Here is a 19052-nt window from a genome sequence, read left to right as displayed (position 1 = left end):
GCGGTGAAAAGAATAGAAAACATGAATTTTATATCAAAATGTTATCTTATATTCATATATTTTCACAAGAAAAAAATAATTGGCACATACCAAAAAGATTTCCTTAAAGCCACTAAACAGCTCTCGCACCACTTTCCTCATCTGAGGGACCAGTTTGAAAATTCGAAGAGGTCGGAGGCAGCGGAGCACCATTAAGAGCTGAGCTCCAGATTTGGCAGGGACGTTCTGAGGCATCCAGCACAGGAATATCAAACTCACCTGGAGGTGGCAGGATAGGAAGAGGCAAAGAAAGGTCAGGCTTACAATTTCTTACTTGGCATAGACACAGGACAGAAGGTCAATGAACACTTCTTTACCTTAAAGGAAAGAATAAGGCAAGAGAGCATCTAATTTAGGAAAAGGGCTTAGATCTCTTATGTCCTGGCTTATTGTCCTAAATAATGGGCACCAGCTTGTCTTTGTCTCCCCCTTTGACTAAAAAATCTATTTTATATACTTAATTAGATGGAATATTTCCAAAAGGTGAAATCAATTTGGCTGATTCAAAACAGGGACACAAACTATATTCTTGGAGCAGGCAGCATTATTTCTGTCCCTTCTCATTTCAGAGATTCTACTCTGGAACTGAGAAATCCTCACCTGGTAAGTCTGTTAACAGTTTTCCTGACAGTTTTTCCTACCAGTTTGTTACAGGCATAAGTGGTTTTGTCACCATGTGGTTTCACTACATGAATGTTATGTTTCTGGAAGTGTTTTCAAACAGCATAGTTGTGTTATGTAGCCTGGACAATCTGTGACAAATGGTTATTGATTTAACATCTCTTAAGTGCTTCTTATTTTTTAAAAGCCAGTGTTATCACAGGGGGACAGAGGTGAGAGTATTACAAAGAAGTGCACAAAAAATGAAGGATCAAGATGATATTACCAATTATTTAAAACTTGATATAATTTCTTTAAAAAACAGTGATAAAAGGCAGACACCCCAGCAAAAAACCAGATTTGACAGCACTTCTGACTTTCTTCCACAGTCGCTTAAGATCATCACAGTCACATTTGGAATATCCAAACTACACCACCTAATTTTTTCCTTCAGACAAGTAGAGGGATTCAGAGAGATTTCAAGAAACTAAAGCACATGGGAATTATGCATACTACAGTAGGAGTTTTGTACAAGTATGCATATTTTTATTTATGCTAACAATAGAATCTTTGATACAAATTGATCGTGACAAATTTTATGCAGCCCATCTGCCTGGTGGATTAATCTCTGAAAGATTTAATCTAAATCCATCAAAGCCATTTTTCTCAGTAATTTCTTCAGTTAGAAAATATTTCATACTTTATTATACTGAGCACTGGTTTTGACACATTCTGTAGTGTTTACTGTCATATGTGAAGAGGAAATGGACACCCTCCTCTTGTATTTTAATGGAATGCAAGAGATTTCCCAGAAAATGTTGAGAACTCTTGAGAAACTTTTTTCCCTGAGAACCACTATTGATAGATATGGGATATAGGTTTTTTACTTTCTACTATAGCAACACCAGCAACAAAGATGTGCCCTCTGTGAAATGGTAAAGGCTTTTGAAACACCTTCAATAAAGTAGGAATACTCTTGAGAGGGGAAGAAGTAATTAGTATCCATGAAACATGTAAAATTAAGATTCTCCTGCATAAAAATGAAACGAAGTCAGAGTTCTCGAGTCTACTCTGAAGGAATATCAGATCTGATACTGAAAACATATCAACAAATAAAGAACTAAAAGGGGCCATACAATGACCCCACACTAAATTGCAGGGTGTTCATCACATCTCTGTATCACTACTGCATATGTATCAGGGTACAGAGCCAAGCTTTTTTACACTACTAAACATTTATATAACCAAATATGTCAGAATTAAGAATGTCACAAAAACCTTCCATAAATATACAAACTTACAAGATATATAAATATGTCCATAACTCCTCCGAAGTCCCTAATGACAGCTGTTGGTGTAAAGAACAAGCCATCTGCCATAATCTTCAGATTAAGCTCAATGCTCATGAATATTACAAAAACATATTCAGCAATCTGAAAACAAAAGCAGAGAACAACCATAATTTAGGAATAGGCAGTGAAGAAAAGCAAGGTGACTGTGGTTCAATAATTGTAGAACGATTCAGTGGCAGTACCTGGAGTGTTGGAGCATGCATAACTCTTCTAAAAGGGGATTCGAACATCATGGAAATGCAGGAGCATATTGTAACAATGATCATAACCCAGTCCAGGTAAGTAACCAAACCCAGCAAGTCACTGTGAACAACATATAAGGAAATGCCATTACAGGAATGCCCTTAGCTCTGTGTACTTGCATTGTGCCTACACTACAGTTAAGTGCTTTCCTATGAAAAATAAATTGAGCTGAGAAATGTCAAAGATTTCAGTATTTCAGAAATGCATAGTAAAACTAGAGAAGTTACATGCAAGTGAAGAAGAAAAGCCTGATTAAAAAATTCTCTTCCTGTTCATCCTTCTCTCCAGACAGCTCCATGGTAAGAAAAACCTTTTTTGGAAAAAAAAGGGGAAAAAAAAAAAAAAGGAAAAAAAAAAGACATACACACGTGCATGCACATTTACACACATCCATGCAAGTGTGTGCACACACACTTATACTGCAGGCTTATCAGACCAAGCAAAGTTACTTTTGCAGTGCTTACTAAAGCTGATGGTATTTGGTATTTTTCACAGCTCCAGTAACAGGATCTGTTTTAGAACTATAAAAAGAAGAAAAGATAGTCATTTACATTTTATTTTAGTCAGCATTATAATTATACCATGCATCCATCAACTCAAAGTAATTTCTGTCCAAAATCAAGGCTCCATTTTATGCTGTCTTTATTTTAAATGTCTGTATAAGTTTCATTTAATTCTATGAAATTAGATATTATAAACACAGCTAGGCTCACTTTAACTCATTGCATACCTGTAATTCCTCTAAGATTCTGTGAACTGACAGGTTTCTTTGGGTCTTGATTTTGTAAATAAGGATTTAATCTTGTAATTTTCTTGTGAAAAAGGTTTATAACCTGCTACTGAATTTTAGGTACCAAAATATTCTTTACAATTACTTCAAAACTTGGACCGTGGCTGGATGAGGCTCTGAGCAAGCTGGCCTAGTGAAAAGTGTCCCTGTCCAAGGCAGAGGTGTTGTAACTAGATGATCCTTAAGGCCCCTTGCCTCTCAAACCACTCAATGACTTTGTGATCATATATGATATTATATGATATACTCAGTTAACACAGACACAGACACAGACACAGACACAGACAGACACAGACACAGACACACACACACACTTATGTAAGGTCCTCCTTCCACAAGCTCTATGTCTTTTATTACTTCTTTAATATTTTTCTGATTAATATTTTTTGATTGTCTGTATCTGAATTTTCCCATGTAATTGCTGTGCTCCACCTGCCATATCCAAACACCCACCATTGGGCAGTCAGAGTGGGAACTACTCTATAAGTAATATGCACATATCTAGGTGACATGAGTTAAGTTCCGGCTGCAGCAATTTATCAATTTCATACAAAGCAGAATGACTGCTGTGGGAGAAGCTACAAGAATACTTTCCAAGAAGCCTTCCCTGACCCACTGGTTTTAGGCACTTGTCTTCCAACTCCCGTAGGAAATCATGTCAAGACAGGATCTGCACTGACATATCCTATATTTCATTGGAGGGCTCTAGCCATTGGGATGTGAAATTGCCATTACTTCCTTGCTAAGCTTAAAGTGAAAAATGGACTGAACAGACTTGAGGAATCACCACCAGAGAGATATCATGGTTATGAATTACAGGAATGCACAAGACACAGGGAGAACAAAAAACATCTTCCATAGGCCAGGATCAGCCACTTACACCAGTAAGCACACAGAACACACTGGATTAGGTACCTTCCCACTGAATCCACAGACTTTTGCTTCTTAAACTCATGCCTCTCCCTACATTGTACGTAGCAGCATTCCTCAGCCTTTTTATTTGTTAGAAGAAAATATGTATCCTATCAGTTTGAAAATGATACTGGGAATACCTTACTTGGTAAGCTAGATGGAACAACAAATAAAGCAGGATGGATTTAAGCAAATAAAAAAAAAAAACCAAAAAAAACTTTAAGAAAATCAGTTTATTCTTATAATTGCAAGCATTTTATTTAAACTTTTTAATATGAATATCCTGTTACCACTGGGCACTCAACAATGCTAAGCGGTACTGACAAGTACTTGCTCAGGGGATTTGATTGACTGTGTTTTGTTTTTCTGTTTTAATTTGCAACTGCTTCATGGCCCAGTGCACCACAATCAAGTTAGCAATTGCATAGAAAAGTGGTGACGTAGCTCAAGAACATGTCTGTAAAAAGGTGGCAGAAACTTAAATATAGGTATTAAACCTGAGTATCTAACCATCCCGTCATGCTAACTGGAAGTAATCTGTTGAAGGACACAGAGAAAATCAATGGTAAAGCAGCTGCTGAAACCAGTCCTTCTAAGTGCCAAGCTTATGGCCTCGAGCTATCTTCCCTCTTACACTGCTCTATGCAAGGTGACATGCATTAACCCTTTAAAATCAGGGTGCCAGCGACAGACGTTTAAAAGAAGAGTTGTGAGATGATTTTATAGAAAGCTGCTTGTACATGGATCTCTACCTGCCACACTCACATACACCTACAAATTAGTTGCTGAGTCCTCCTAGTTTTCATTTGGTTTCAGCTTTTCTCCTTTTATCTCCCACAGCTGAGCACCTCCCCAGTCCACTCTGAGTCCCTTATTATGGGCTACAGAGTATTTTGGTGGGCATAGGTGCAATTCATTTCTCTTCACGTTTTTCAGTTCTATGAGAAACTGTTGTTATATTAAAACTTCTTGCCTTATGATGAGGAATAAGATAGGAATAGCAAGCTGATTCCCAAATGTCTAAAAGTGGGAAACATTAGCCTTTCTTCTCAGCTTATGCCTGCAGTTTCCCCACAATCTTGTTCATCTCACCATCACAGACCGTTCAAACACTTCTGCCCTAACACAGCATTTTATTGCTTCCTTTCCTCCAGCAGCAAGGCTAAACCACAGACAATTGGCTGCCAGCTTATGTGGTGACCACACTATAAGCAGTTTTAAAGTGTACATAAGAAGTTTTAAGTGTAAAAGGAAAGTTAGAGCTTGATTTCTGAGGACATGGAGGAGAGCAGCGGTTGGAACCAACATTGTTATGAAATAAACTTACGCATTAAAGCGAGCCCGTACCACCACTCGGCAGAAGTTCCTGAATCTGTGCTCACGGCCAACTATGAAAAGGGGTTTATCAAAATACGGGTGATTCTCTCGCAGCTCCTCCTCTTGGACTTTCCTTTTGAAAAAAAGTAAATTATCAAGTGTTACACATTATCCCTGGCAAAAAATATCCCTTACACTTTGTACTCTTTTTCATGTTGACTCTTAATACTTTTAACTTCATACAGAGAATAGTTAGTACAGAAAATGTGCGCTCAGACTTTTGATTTTTAAATACCTTTTCATTTCAGCTTGTTCCTTTTTTTCTTGGATCATCTTTATCTCACTGTCTTCTCTCTGTGCATTTCTGTATCTCACTGTGTTGGAGTGCTGGAAGCAAAATGATTCCTTTTAATCGAGGTCTAAGGGTTGTTATTTTTTAATGTTTCAGATGAAAGTAAGATATGGTATTTTACATAGAAATATTCAAATGAAAGATCTTTATTTCCAAATGTACTTCACATCAACTCATTCAAGCATATTGCATAGTATTTTCTATCTACAGCATAAGGCTCCTTATTTTCATCAAGGTTAATTTCAGTTCTAATTTCATGCTTGAGGCTCCATCCAATCTAACTTTTAACTTTAAAACCAGAGGTTCTGTAAGACCAGCCAACCTCTCTGAACTGCAATGAATACAATCAAAGTTACTAAGGGCAAAGACTGGGAAAGAAAAGGCTTTAGACACCCTTTCAGCTTCTCAAGTTGTCTGCATGGCTGCCAGACTGCGAGGCATGCAGATCATACAGTTAGTGACTGCTGAGTGAAGGGATGAAGGAGAGAGAGGGAGGGAGGGAAGGAGGAAGGCAGGATGCTGTCTTAGCTCATGCAGAGGAGGGAACAATCAGCATTACTATTCTGAGTTATGTGAGTCTTTGAAGCACTCCTGGTGGGGTAATGCTGGGTGATATCCTTACTGTTAGATACTAGCAAAGCCACATCTGCTTTAGTTACCTTTAAAGACTGAGATAGTTTGGAAATGGGGTGACTAATATGCATCTTGAAATTTCATTGCTACAGAGATCCACAAAATATCATATGAATTTGCAGAAATGAAAATGCTCTAAACTGCATGAAATTACACGACAATGAAACCCATGATTACTATTCTCCCTTTTAGTCTTTGTCCCTTTGTATGACAGTTTTGCTGCTTGGAAAATATTGCTAAACTTCCATCAGAAATTTTGAAGTGCTGTTTTTCCAGCCTGAGTGATTTGTATAATTCCAGAGTAACGCATTTTAAGGTGTCCTGGGCAGCAATTGTTGTGTTCCTAATGCAGTGTCTACAGATTCAGTGAATCCATCTCAGCAAGTTCAAAACCATAAGTCTATCAATGAAACAACCATTTCAATTATTTTGAGGATAATTCTAATGCAGTTACAGCATTTGTCTTATGACTTCCTTTCAAGATTTCAAAAGGCTAATTGCAAGCAAGCTCATAAATAGAATTAGTCTTACACAAGCATTTATTTGATAGTATATATTCTAATTTCTTGTATTCTCAAGCTGAAACCAGCATTTCTATGAGGACTTACATCTTGAGTCAATGTTTCAAGAGATTTTCCTCTGCTGATTCGCTGGCTGTTCGAACCATGTCTCAGTGACCTGAAACAATCATAATCAATTTAACAATATATCTCAAGATGAAATTTTGACCTTTATGAGATGACCATTATAAAGCACTTTTCTCCAGCCACCCAATATCTCAAATTCTTATCATTTTTCTCTTGCTAACATCAGAAGCTTATATGCTCTTCAATTGTTTTCAATCTCGTCTAACATAAGCCAATTTCTTTTCTTCTGATCTTTAAATTGATAGCTTTGTAGTCGGCAAAGGAAATGACATTTGAAATAAAAAGGCATTTTTTTCCATTTATACAGTACAATGAATTTCATTATGGTTACAATGAAGAATAGTGAATTCAATTCTTTGCACAAGGAGGTAGTTTTGGCTTTTCACATGTTAGGGATTGCTCAAATTTATTTCCTTTTGTTACCTTTATTTTAAGAATATTTTAAAACCATCCCTTCAGTCCATTTTTACCTGCGTTCTTGTCGTATATGATGCTGAACACTAAGTATTGACCTTTCCTTTGCTGGCTGCCCCTCAAATGATCCGCTCAGCATACGTTGTCTAGTGCAGGCCCTACGAAGAAATGTAAAGATGATGACACAGAGTTTTCAGTATAAATGACAATTTCAGAGGTAGCACATTCAGAAAAATCAGCTTGGCTTTATGGGAAGCAAGTACTTCAAGAACAAAATAAAGTAACAGTGCAAGAGCAATGGACTTTCCATGAAAATATTCCCAAAGCAATGGACTCCCACTCTGCAACCCAACTGGTCATCTGATGAACTTTTTCCACACCTTAGCAAGGGCCATTTATGAACTTTTTCAGTTTGCTGTAGAATTTTTGGTCCCTCAAGACTTGACTAAGTGTGGAATGGGTCAAACAATGCACTGACCATCAGTAAAACCAGTTTCTCAGCAATAAAGAAGGGACTAGAACAAGTACAACAGCAATTTTAGTCCCTTTCAGGGCTATACATACACACTTAGGACCTAGAACATAACTTGGAGTGTTCAAAACAACTGTAACTCTATCTGGTATGAAATGAAAAGCCGTACATTGTGATATTCTGTAATATGAAATGTCTGCTCTCTGGTAATGCAGTCAACTTACAGCATTTTGTTGTGTGGATGTTCTCACTTGTTCATAATTCATTTTGTTTTTTGCTTAATTCTGGCAAACACAGTTTACACATTTTGGCATAAATGAGTATTTGCTGGCCAGTAAGTGTACCACAGCTAAACAGAGCATGGGTAACTTTATCTTGATGGCTACAATGAAATTAATTTGCTTAAGAAAGAGAGAGACTCCACTAAAAGAGCTCAGACAGATCCCTCTGATGGCTGAGAAAAGGAATTTCAACATTGGAAACATATTTTAACTTTCCAGAATTGTTCAGTTTAAAGTTCACACTGTGTGTTCCTTATTGCTCATTTTGTATTATGAGACCATTTAGAGAAACACAAGACTCAGCTGGTAATATTCCATACTTTTTATTGAACTGAATCTTAACTTTTTTTTTTTTTTTTTTTCTGAAAAGATGAAAACAGCTCTACACTCTTTGTGTAACCACTCTATCTGCCAGTCTGTAAGGCTTAGATAAATGCCTTGACAGCATGGGATGATCATGCTTGATGTCAAAAGGTGTCCATGACATGTTCTTTTTCCACTGTGGTTTTGTTTTTCACTCTTCTCTGCTTTCTCTCCTTCTTTTGGATTTAAACACATAAATGATACAAGTAGGAATCCAAAGTGATATCTGGAACAAAAATGAGAAGCTTAGAATGTTTGTCAGTGTCACCACTGCCAATCAGATTAGCATGCTAGAAAAATACATTGTGCTACACTTGTTACAGAAAGCATTAGGTTACACTACACTGAATTACAGTATCATGACATATAAGAAAATTACTGCATGTCTTATAAAACACAGGTCATCTTAGACAAATAATGAACATTTTAATACCAAAGAATTTTAAGTGTTATATTGTGGAGGATGATACCACATGGAAAACAACCGAGATATTTGAATACCTTTGCAATTTTTTGATTGAATAACAGAAAAAGAAAAAAAAAATTATTGCCTAAAAATAGAACCTATCTCACTCCATTAAAATGATGATCCAGTTTTTCCCAGCAAAGACAATGAAAAGTTCTGGGGTCTGACTTCTGAATAGAGGGTTCTTGGTGTGACAAAGAGGGTAACTTATCTCTTTTTTTATCTTTTCTTGTAGATATAAATTATTATGCTCTGTTTCTAATAGCTAAAAATTATCTTCTTGACATCAAAATGTAACTTGTACATAAACTTTTCATGCTCTTATACATGGCAACTTGAATTCCAAGTTACATAAACACTGTTCATAATAAAAGTCAGCTTTAAATGCTTAAGTGATAAATTCTTTACCTGAATAATGAACAAGATGGCTTATTTGATTGTTAATAGTGTTGTGAAATAGACATATACTATGGGCATACTATGGCAGAATGGGAATGCATAAAAAGTAACACCTGTAGAAAGACTTAGTATTGTTTATGATCTCTAAGTTCTGGAAGCCCTGCAGCTCTTGTGAAGTCAACAGAGAAATAATGAAATACCAGTTGTTTAGCACAGATATCAGAAATTTTTATCAAGCAATTGCAAAGAAACATTTTTGTATTTCCAGAGAAAAAGATGTGCTGAAAAGGCCTTGTCTACTTTAGACAGCTTCTCTCCTGGTATTCTTCACTTTATGGCAATTAGTGCCTTGAGAATTAATCTTCCTTGTATGAACTCTTAGTAAGAGCCACACCTAGTTATTCTTTTGACTCAGAATCTGGATATTTTTCAGCTGCTTTGACACGTAGAGTTGCAGATCTTTGGGGACCTTTGAAAAAGATGGTAGGTGCCATGTATTTTTCAGATTTGCAGAGCTGCCAGTTTTAAAGTCAGCAGTAGGGTTTGTGCTCTCATTGTAGACACGTACACGTACATGCTTCCTCTCAGTGCCTGCCTGTGAGCAACTTGTCCAAAGTTTTAGCTAACTCATAGCCAATGGAGACATAGGACCCAATTAAACTGGCTGCACAGAGGTGGCCAGCACCACCTGCCATGCCTTGGAGTATTGTGCTTTGCTTCCAGCTGCTGTTCCAGCAGAGTGCAATATCCCTACAAATTTGTGTATTACCTGCTATGTTTTGGATATCCTGTGGCACCTCACAAATTACTGCATGTCCATATGTGAACAACTTCATTGAATGCTTGGTCAATTATTTTAATTAAAGATGTTTGGAAGGTATTTAAATTTGGCATCTAAAGACAAGGCAGTCAGCTAAAGATCTCACTGGGCTCCATTACCTTTATTGGTTAGACTTTTGTCAACTAGATGGTAGAGTTCATCCCTTAGCTTACAGGCAGATTTGGCTACCTGGAGTTGAATCCCACACCAGGCACACTTAACATGACACAGTGTTAAGAATTCAATCCTAAGTGGTTTGAAAATTGGAGTTTTTTAAAAAACACTTTTCTTGCCTTTATACATTTTTATGTAACTGTAGCTGGTCAGAATATTTTGATCTTTCTTCAAACACCAGATGCAAAATTTCCCTTTTTAGTCAAAATTGCCCTTTCCATCTTCCTATACCACCTCTCTGAAATATTAGATTGGTTCATTTTCACTAGTGGAGGAATAAGGAGGGTATGAAACAAAGGAGAAAAGACAAGAAACATGTCAGCCTTCTGGATTTTGTACTCACCTTGCAGAACTCTGAACACAGTTCAGCAGCTGCAAACCACACTCTCCAAATTTGCCTTGAAAAGTGCAAATGTAATAAAAAATCCTGAAAGAGAAAATGCAATTTTTTAGGTAACCAGAAAGTCAGGTGAAGGTCACACAGAACAAGACAATACTGGTATACCGTGTAGTTTGTATTACCTGCAACCAATTAGGAGGTCCACATTTTTGAAGTCTTTCAAACTTTTCATGCTTTGGAATTCCTGAAAAATAAGTCATGAACAGAGTGTTCAAGTACCATTCTTTGACCAAATGTAAAATGTTAAAGGTTTTGATCAATAATTCGAAATACTATACCTTTCATGAGTATTCTGAGGTCTCTTGCAGAGGGCAAGCATGTGGCTCATGCTTTTCAGTCAGGCATCCTTTCTGCAAAATTGTTCACTCATCTTGCATTCCAGTATAACACTGCTTTGTTTGTTTTCTTCTGTATTTTAGTGAGTGAGTATTTACATAGTAATTGTACAAACAACATATATTACTATGTACTTTTGTTGTTCTCTCTGAAACATGCTCACATAGAAGCCTTAGTAGTGTGGTGAACTCCAGTGCAGTTATCAGCATCATTCAGCATTGTTTTCACTCTCTAGGACTCTCTATCCTTACTAAATCTTTCTATGTTCTCATTGTAATTCCATATAACTTGGAGTATATGGTTAAATGTGACAGCCTAAGATTCATGGGGACTCCACCTGAGAGGCATTCTAGTGTTTCTTTCCTTCATTTTAAAATTCAGTTTAGTAAGGTGCTTTTTAAAGAGCAAGCACAATGAACATTTTCACCACATCTACAGTACTGTTCTTTGTGGGAAAAAGATACTATTTTTAAATGAAATCTAAATATGGCTGGTGAAATAACATGGATTATTAATACAACTTGGGAAAGTCAGTATTTTTTCTTTTCTATGTTTTTTCTTGTTTCCTTTCTTATGTCTCTAAAGCAAAAAACCAAATAGTCACTTATTTTCTTTAGTGACTGCTCAGGCAGTTGAGTTATGGTTGGAGATCTTTTCTTCAGCATTTTTTATTGTGATTATCATTTTTGCCTTGCTGTTTCAGCTTCTCCTCTCACAGATGTTTATATAATAACGATTTTTATTGGACTGTAGAAGAATCAATAAAAGCAGTGCAGAAGAAGAAACCTCAAGTAGCTATCCAGTCTACCACCTCTCTCAGAATGGGATCAATTCCATACCTGCAGTGCTGGAGACTCCACAGCCCAAAAACCCTGCTTCACAACTGTCCCTTGCAGTGATGCATAACGTGGTGTTCATTTGGCACAAACCCCATGAAACAGAGTAACAGAGTAACATTTTCCAATGGAAATGTGCATTCCAGTCTTTCTTTTTGTTTGTCTTTGCATCAGGCAGGTGAAATCCAGTGATGCCGTACACTTGTAGAGATTTAGGAACGTGGTGACTAAGTTTGGATTTTGCATGGGGTGACAACAATCATCAATGGAACTTACCTGGAACATTTGTTCTGAGAAATGCATGGGGTCAAACCCTCAAAGTTATGAAGAAAGAAATCACATTCTTAAGAGAGAAAACATAAAATATATGGCAAGAATTTTGTTGCGAGTCAGAATCAACTAATACAAGTCAGTTATTTAACAAAGACAAATTTCTAATAAAGGATACCAAAGGTGTATCTTCTAGGATCATAGAATCGTAGAATCATTTAAGTTGTAAAAGATCTATTTTACATTCATTCTCTGTATTTGTGTTCAGGGAGATTTTATTTAGTGATAAACTAAATAATTTTTTTTTCTCCCCTCTCTCCCTTCTCTGTGCCTCTCCTGCCCCCAGCATTCTCAGTTTCAAACAAAAGACAAATGCACTTCATTCAGTTAGTTGTTTATGAAACTGAATATTCCACTTAAGCCTGAGTTATGTTACTCCCTCAGGACCAGGAAGCACATCAGACAAATCTTGTCTAGAACAGTGAAAATCCTATTGCACACCCCTGTTTAATCAGTTTACGGCCTTACTATAGCATCAGTTGTAATGAAAAGCAAATAAAAAGCTGCCCATTTGGGGGGAAAAAAAAAAAGTTTCCCAAACTGTCACAATATATATTTTATATATATGTTGTAGAGTCTCCTTCCCTGGAGATGTTCAAAAGGTGTCTGGATGTGGTTCTGGGCAACTTGTTCTGGGGTGGTCCTGCTTGAGCAGGAAGGTTGGCCCAGATGACCTTCAGAGGTCCCTTTGAACCTCAACCATTCTCTAATTCTGTGAAGCACAGTTTAATTCACACCAGAATCAGGTTTTGCACTATTGACACTTTGATTATATTCTGGACAATGTGAGTATGTGTTATTACTTTTAATTTTCTCATTTTCCCCACCATTCTGTGCTGTTTACAACTTATCCTCAGCACAGGAGAGAATGAACTGATTTCTACACAGCATTTTGACTGGACCTGCTCTACTCTCTCTACTTCAGAAAGCCAGTGGGACTAATAAAGGACTAGACCTCACTCTTAGATAACAATTGAGCAAGGAATGAGGGTCAGAAGAACCACAGGCACAAAAATTGCTTTTAAGAGGAAAAGCAGTGTTTGCACCAACACAGAGTGAGAGAAAAGTGTGAAGCACGGAAGGTATGCAGGAGAAAGTAAATTTGCTAGAAGTGGTTATTGCTGCTATGGGAAATGCATTGCAATTTTCAGAAAGGAATGGAGCTGATTGCAATTCAGAGGCGCTATTAAAATGGATCTTGTTTTGAAAAAGTTTTTCTAAATGTATGTAAGTCACTTGTACTTTATTTAATTTTTCAAGGTTGAAGTCTCCAGAATGGATTTATGGTGTAGAATTAAGGCTTTCATGTTCTGGCCAATGGCATTGGTGATGCAAAGCACTGATCAAAGTACCAGAACAGTAGTTGCTACATCCTTGAGTTGGTTCCCATGCCTAATTGCACAAAGACCTCAAGGAGGCAAGGTGAAGGTTGGCCTCTAAACAAGGATGCTCAGAAATGAGACACTTCCCTAGGGGTGCAGCAAGAAAGCTGCAGGAAAACAAAGATACCCAAGACATCAGTTTTGCTGCACAATGTAACAGCAGATGAGCAGGTGAGACACCTGGGACTGGGTGCATGAACCATCTCTCTTGGTGTTCAAAGGCTATTAATGTCCTTCTGCCTCATCTTGGGGAAGAAGATGTCAAGCTGAAGTTCAGCATATAAAAGGGATAAATGAATATTGGATAGAGAAGGATGCACAAGAGAAACATGAAGACTATGTGTAATGCATGGTCCTTCTATACAGTTGGCTGTATTGAAACATTCACAATTTGATTAAAAAATAATTTGGCAAGGTTTAAAAAGTAGGGAGGGGGGGAAGATCAGAGGTGGACTTAGGCTAGAACTGACTTAAAATTCCCTTTCAGCACATCAATTTTATCAAACTGAAGTTGCCCCTGGGCAGCTTTACATATAGAGGTATTGCTTTAGAAAAATGCTTCTTAATTCAGGTAGACAAAAATTTGAATTATGCTAGAAGCAATCTTTTCAGAAGGGAAATTCTGAGTTAACTCTTATTGTTCTTGGCAGAAACGACATTTCTTCTTTTGTCAGATAATCTGAATACTTGAGATTCACCTAATTTTATGAAGGAGTTTACAGCATTTACAACTAAAACAAAAATAAGAACTATAATCTCTCATGTGTTGAGAGTTTGAATTTTCTTGTGTTGCTTAAACTGAATCTGAAATTTCAGCTGTAAATATTATCACTTCTTTTCCTGTTTGTAAAATTCCCCTGTGTCAACAGGGCTGTCACTGTCCTTAACATGGAAACACTGGCAGTTCTCAGGACCAGTCAGTCCATCACTGGCAATCTTTATCAGTTTGCCCACCAGATGCACCATGAACACAATCTTCTTATGCTGGAACAGATGAATTGCAAGTGTCATTAGATCAGACCTTATTTAACAGTTCTGAGTCAATAACAAGGAACAATAAACAGTATTTGTTCTTTTTCTCAGAAGAGAAAAGACTCTTTGTAAGATTCTTTGTAAATCAGCCCAAGAAAGTGTTAGAGGACGTGATCCATGTTTTTCTTACTTGATGGAAGTTCCCTCCTTTTCTCTGTGTTCCTCAAAATTTATTGCTGATGATCCAGGAAATAGATTGGAAAACTCAGTAAACGAAGATTAAATTAATGGAGTAAATAGATAATTAAAAACAAAACAGTAGATGAGTAAACGAAAACTATTATTCTGCCTCTGAAACTTCAGAGGAATTCAGGTGAATTGATAAGGAGTCCTTTTACATACATGACTTTGGCAGAAGCCATGATCTGAAGGACCTAGTGGAATTCAGCAGGATTGAAATTGGCAGGACTGCTTTCTGGTACTGTCCTTGCATCTCTGAGAACTTGGTGAAGTCCAAACAATTCTTTGCTTGGATTCTCCTCCCACTATTTCAGACTTCTCCTGAAAAGGAGAAAGTTCTGTGCTGATGGGGGAATTCTGAATTTCAATTTCCAGACTTTAAATTTTTCCTCCTGTCTAAGAAAGAATGGAGTTTCTACAATATCAGGTTTGTTTTTTTTTTTAAAATTTGAATAGATAAAAGTAGGTTTTCTTTTTTCTTTTGTCTACATTTTTCCTCATGCAGTATAGCATATGAAAAACACCAAACAAAGTGACATTTGTAGAACCCTGGAGGTGTCAATAACATTTCACTGTTCTTATATAACACAGAATTTCATTACAAATGTTTTACTGAAATACTGCCAGGATGCCTGTATCGAAACCTGTATTTTTAGAAGTATTTTGCTTATTCTATCTGTAACAGTAATTCCTGTGAAATTAAGGCACACAGCTGAAAGAAATGCTTACAAATAGTGCACTAAATTTTGTTAAGATTGAATATTTACAATATTGCATTTACTTTTATCAATAATATTTTTACAGTGAGTATTCATTCGAATTAATAATTGTTTATGTTGTCATTACATGGGTTTAAAGAGAAAAAAAGTTTCACGTTAATTTCTACAGTTCTCCCTGTTCTGTATTCTTATAGAGCATTAAAAAGAACCAGAGCTGCAAGACTTCTCAAATGATATTCAAGAAACTTCATGATTCAGAAATCACACAGAACCCCTTGTGCACTGCTCCTCATAAAACATTGCCTTACTTAATCTATACTTTCCACATCAGTATTCCTATTAATACATTGTATTTACCTGGCACCTCTCACCGACAAAACACAAGCATCAATATAAAAAACAGTGACCTATAGATTGTTTGCATTATTTGCATAATTAATTCACCAACAGTGCCATGAAAACCTGAAGCACAGGGTTACCTAAATAACTTCAGAATTGGGTCTTGGAGACTTAGGCTTGCATTATTCACTTATGGTGCTGCGTAGTTACTTGATAGGGAATACAAAAAGGAGTGATCATTATTAAAACATTCAGGAAATCTTTCTACAGAACTCATGGCTCTGAAATCTTCACTGTCCATCTGGTACTTGGAATATGACTAGCTGTAGTCTATGCTTTCTACCCCACAATCCCTGCACACATCTATGTGCAGATATTTGCAAGAATCAGGTTAGAATTATTTAGGCAAAATAACAGACATGTTTTGGTTAATTCAGAAGGAAGAAGTGAAGAGAGCTAAAATATGATCTTACTGCATGATACAATTGAAATATATACTGAAGAAGTACAATCCCTTTCTTTTTGTTGTTCAAGCACATAAAATAGCCAAAGAGCAACTTACCTTTGATAATGAAGGCAATAGATGTACTACAAAGAGATCCACTGTTATGAATATTATACATCCAGTAACATGCATGATAAACAAGGTTGTGAGAAATCAGATGACAGTCAAAACAGTATCAAATCACATCTGACTCTTACCTTAGAATTTTATTGATTGCTGTCTCTTTTTCCAGAAGGTTTCTTGCTCTGATGCTGAAAACAGATTTACGGAGCTATAAAATTAAGAAAAAGACAGCATACTTTTTAATTGTCTTAAAATATAACGTGTATGTGACTGAATCATTAAATATAATGATGCTGAGTGCATAAAAAGGATGGTGGAAAACAATCAAAATGCTTATGTACATCTTTTGGCCTTCCAATCCCAATCGTTAGGTAGTTCTGTGTAGAAAGCAGATAGTTTTGCTTGCTAGCAGAAACTTGCTTTATTACACATTTCTTCTCCACTTGGCCAAATCATACTGTTTTGGTACTCCATCTTCACTTCTGATTTTGACTAGGCTGGATCATACTCTGGAGATGCCTTGATTGTACAAAACAGCCAGCAAACAAAGCTCAGATGTCTCATTTCAATGTCTTTTTTTTTTTTTTTTTCCCACAGATGCAGAGAAAAAAAAATGTGTTGAGCAAAATATGCTTATGCTTGCCTCTGGTCATGAACAGTGTTTCAGGAATCTTCTTGTGAACAGGACTTCCTGAACGTGAAATGAAAGGACTGAGATACATGAAGAAACAAGCAAGTGATTAACAAACATGACAAATCAAGGAGCAAACCACAGCTGAAGAATTTAGCTCAGGAATTGCATCTGTGATGAACAGAAAGCCTCTGGCACATTGTAAGATTTCAATCTGTCAACTGTTTAGAGATCGTTATCTTGAAGAAAATGGTTGAGGGAGATTTGGAAAGTCTTAGCAATCTGTGTCCTGGTTTTAATCAATCTGAAATGGAATCTTTAAGCACGTTTCTTTACATGTTCTTTAGATTTTCTAAAACACTAGCTCAAATCAAGAGTCATTTGACAAATAATTTTGCCAGAACTTCTCTGAAGACTCTTATTGACTCTGAGCTGCAGTAAGATCTTACTTTGTAGAGAAACAGAAGCCTAGAAAATACCTTAAAGACTTGCTAATTATACTGGCTGTACTTAATGAAATGGATACTGTTTTTTAAACCACTACTCTAACAGCAAACTACAATCTCTTTCCTACCCTTTGCCTTTACAAGTGTGGCCCCTTTAACCTTGCTCATGTCCTAGCTCTTCTCTGTACAGCCTGGAGAAGTAATAACACAGATGATTTGAAAACACTCCTATTTTGAGAATCTGTGGGTTCCTTAATAAACCGGCAACTTGAAAATGGAAATGAAGTATGCACCGCTTCTGAAAGTAGTTTGGAAAAGAAGGCATTGGAATTTCAGTTAAGATTACAGATAGAGTAATAAACTTGTTGAATATTTGAATATGAACAAGAAAAATTTCCATTGCCTGGATATGGTTAACACAAAACTGAAATGAAAATCCTAGTATGAGATACACCTGTTGAGGAATACATTCAGTGCAGGCTGGGTGTGCAGCTGCACTTTGAGCTGCAGATTGAACTCCGGGGGTGCAAGAGCCTGAGCCCAAGGCAAGAGGCTGTGAACTGATGACCCTTTGCCTAACAAAGGCCACAGGGACCTATGGCACTCAAAGACATGGCAGGAGCTGATGACCCCAGACTTTTTCTTGCTTAGACTGTGAGGGTATAAATGCCTGGGGTGCCTTTGCTTGGGGTGTCTCCTTGAAGGCACCCAGCTCAAGCTGCTATTTTATTATTCAGTTATTGCACCAAGATTAAATGATTTTAAGGATCTGGATGTCTGGGACTCTGCTTTGGGAAATGTGGGGTCAAGCTGGTGAGGAAACCTGGTGTGACTGTGTGAGTGTGGGGTGTGTAGCTGGGTACGGGACTTGGCACCAGCTCAGGTGATGCCAGAGTGACTGCTAAAGGGGCTGCTGGATGGTCATAAAGGGAAGTAATACACCATTATTATAAATATTCTGTCGGTACAAATATGTCATATATTGAAACACTTTTGTGTAGATTTTAACTCATTTTCAGTATCTTGACACAGGTTTAGTGAATTTATCAGCATTGTACTTAATTATGTATTTAGATACATCTGGTATAATGCTGAAAGCAATAGCAACTCTTTCACATATTTTCTTTTTCTAATGTCAGTGAAATTAATGTCAGTGAATGCTGTGTAACCTTTTTTCCCTTAGCAGAATTGCAGAAAGAAGCCTCTAAATTATGGGAGCACCTATTTTAAAATATCTTTGTTGATATTTTTTTAGGGCTCAAACTTACGGAAGTAATGAGGGTGGAAAACCAGAAGTTTTGTCTCAGTTCTTTTTTCCTGTTATAAATAAATGCTTCAGAATAATTGCAACTACATGAAGTAGTTCTACATCAGAGAAAAAAAGCATGCTACCTAGTAATGTGTTACGTCCATTATTATGGACATATTTCTATTAACAATTTTTGTTGACTTCTTAGAAACTGAAGATATTTCAAACATAGGAAGCATTAATTTTCTACCAATTTTCTAGTTTTTGCCCATCTGATTTCAGTAAAAAAAGCTGAGTCATATAATTTTTTCTTGAAACTTTTCTACAGCT

General features: G+C 36.8%; 1 protein-coding gene across 1 annotated transcript in view; it reads right to left on the bottom strand.

Annotated features, from left to right (window-relative positions):
• NALCN (sodium leak channel, non-selective) overlaps positions 1-19052 on the bottom strand; it is a 233685-nt gene that overhangs the window by 26592 nt on the left and 188041 nt on the right. The window contains exons 18-26 of the mRNA XM_058846993.1: positions 16531-16604; positions 7356-7457; positions 6847-6916; positions 5549-5640; positions 5264-5386; positions 2699-2755; positions 2174-2294; positions 1941-2072; positions 91-258 (exon numbers count right to left, since the gene is read on the bottom strand). Coding sequence (XP_058702976.1) covers positions 91-258; positions 1941-2072; positions 2174-2294; positions 2699-2755; positions 5264-5386; positions 5549-5640; positions 6847-6916; positions 7356-7457; positions 16531-16604 — 939 coding nt within the window. The remainder of the gene's footprint in view (positions 1-90; positions 259-1940; positions 2073-2173; positions 2295-2698; positions 2756-5263; positions 5387-5548; positions 5641-6846; positions 6917-7355; positions 7458-16530; positions 16605-19052) is intronic.

Source organism: Poecile atricapillus, chromosome 1, assembly GCF_030490865.1.
Source record: "Poecile atricapillus isolate bPoeAtr1 chromosome 1, bPoeAtr1.hap1, whole genome shotgun sequence".
In the NCBI taxonomy this organism is placed as follows: domain Eukaryota; kingdom Metazoa; phylum Chordata; class Aves; order Passeriformes; family Paridae; genus Poecile; species Poecile atricapillus.
Note: the sequence above shows the minus strand (reverse complement) of the source record. Positions and strands in the feature narration are given on the sequence as shown.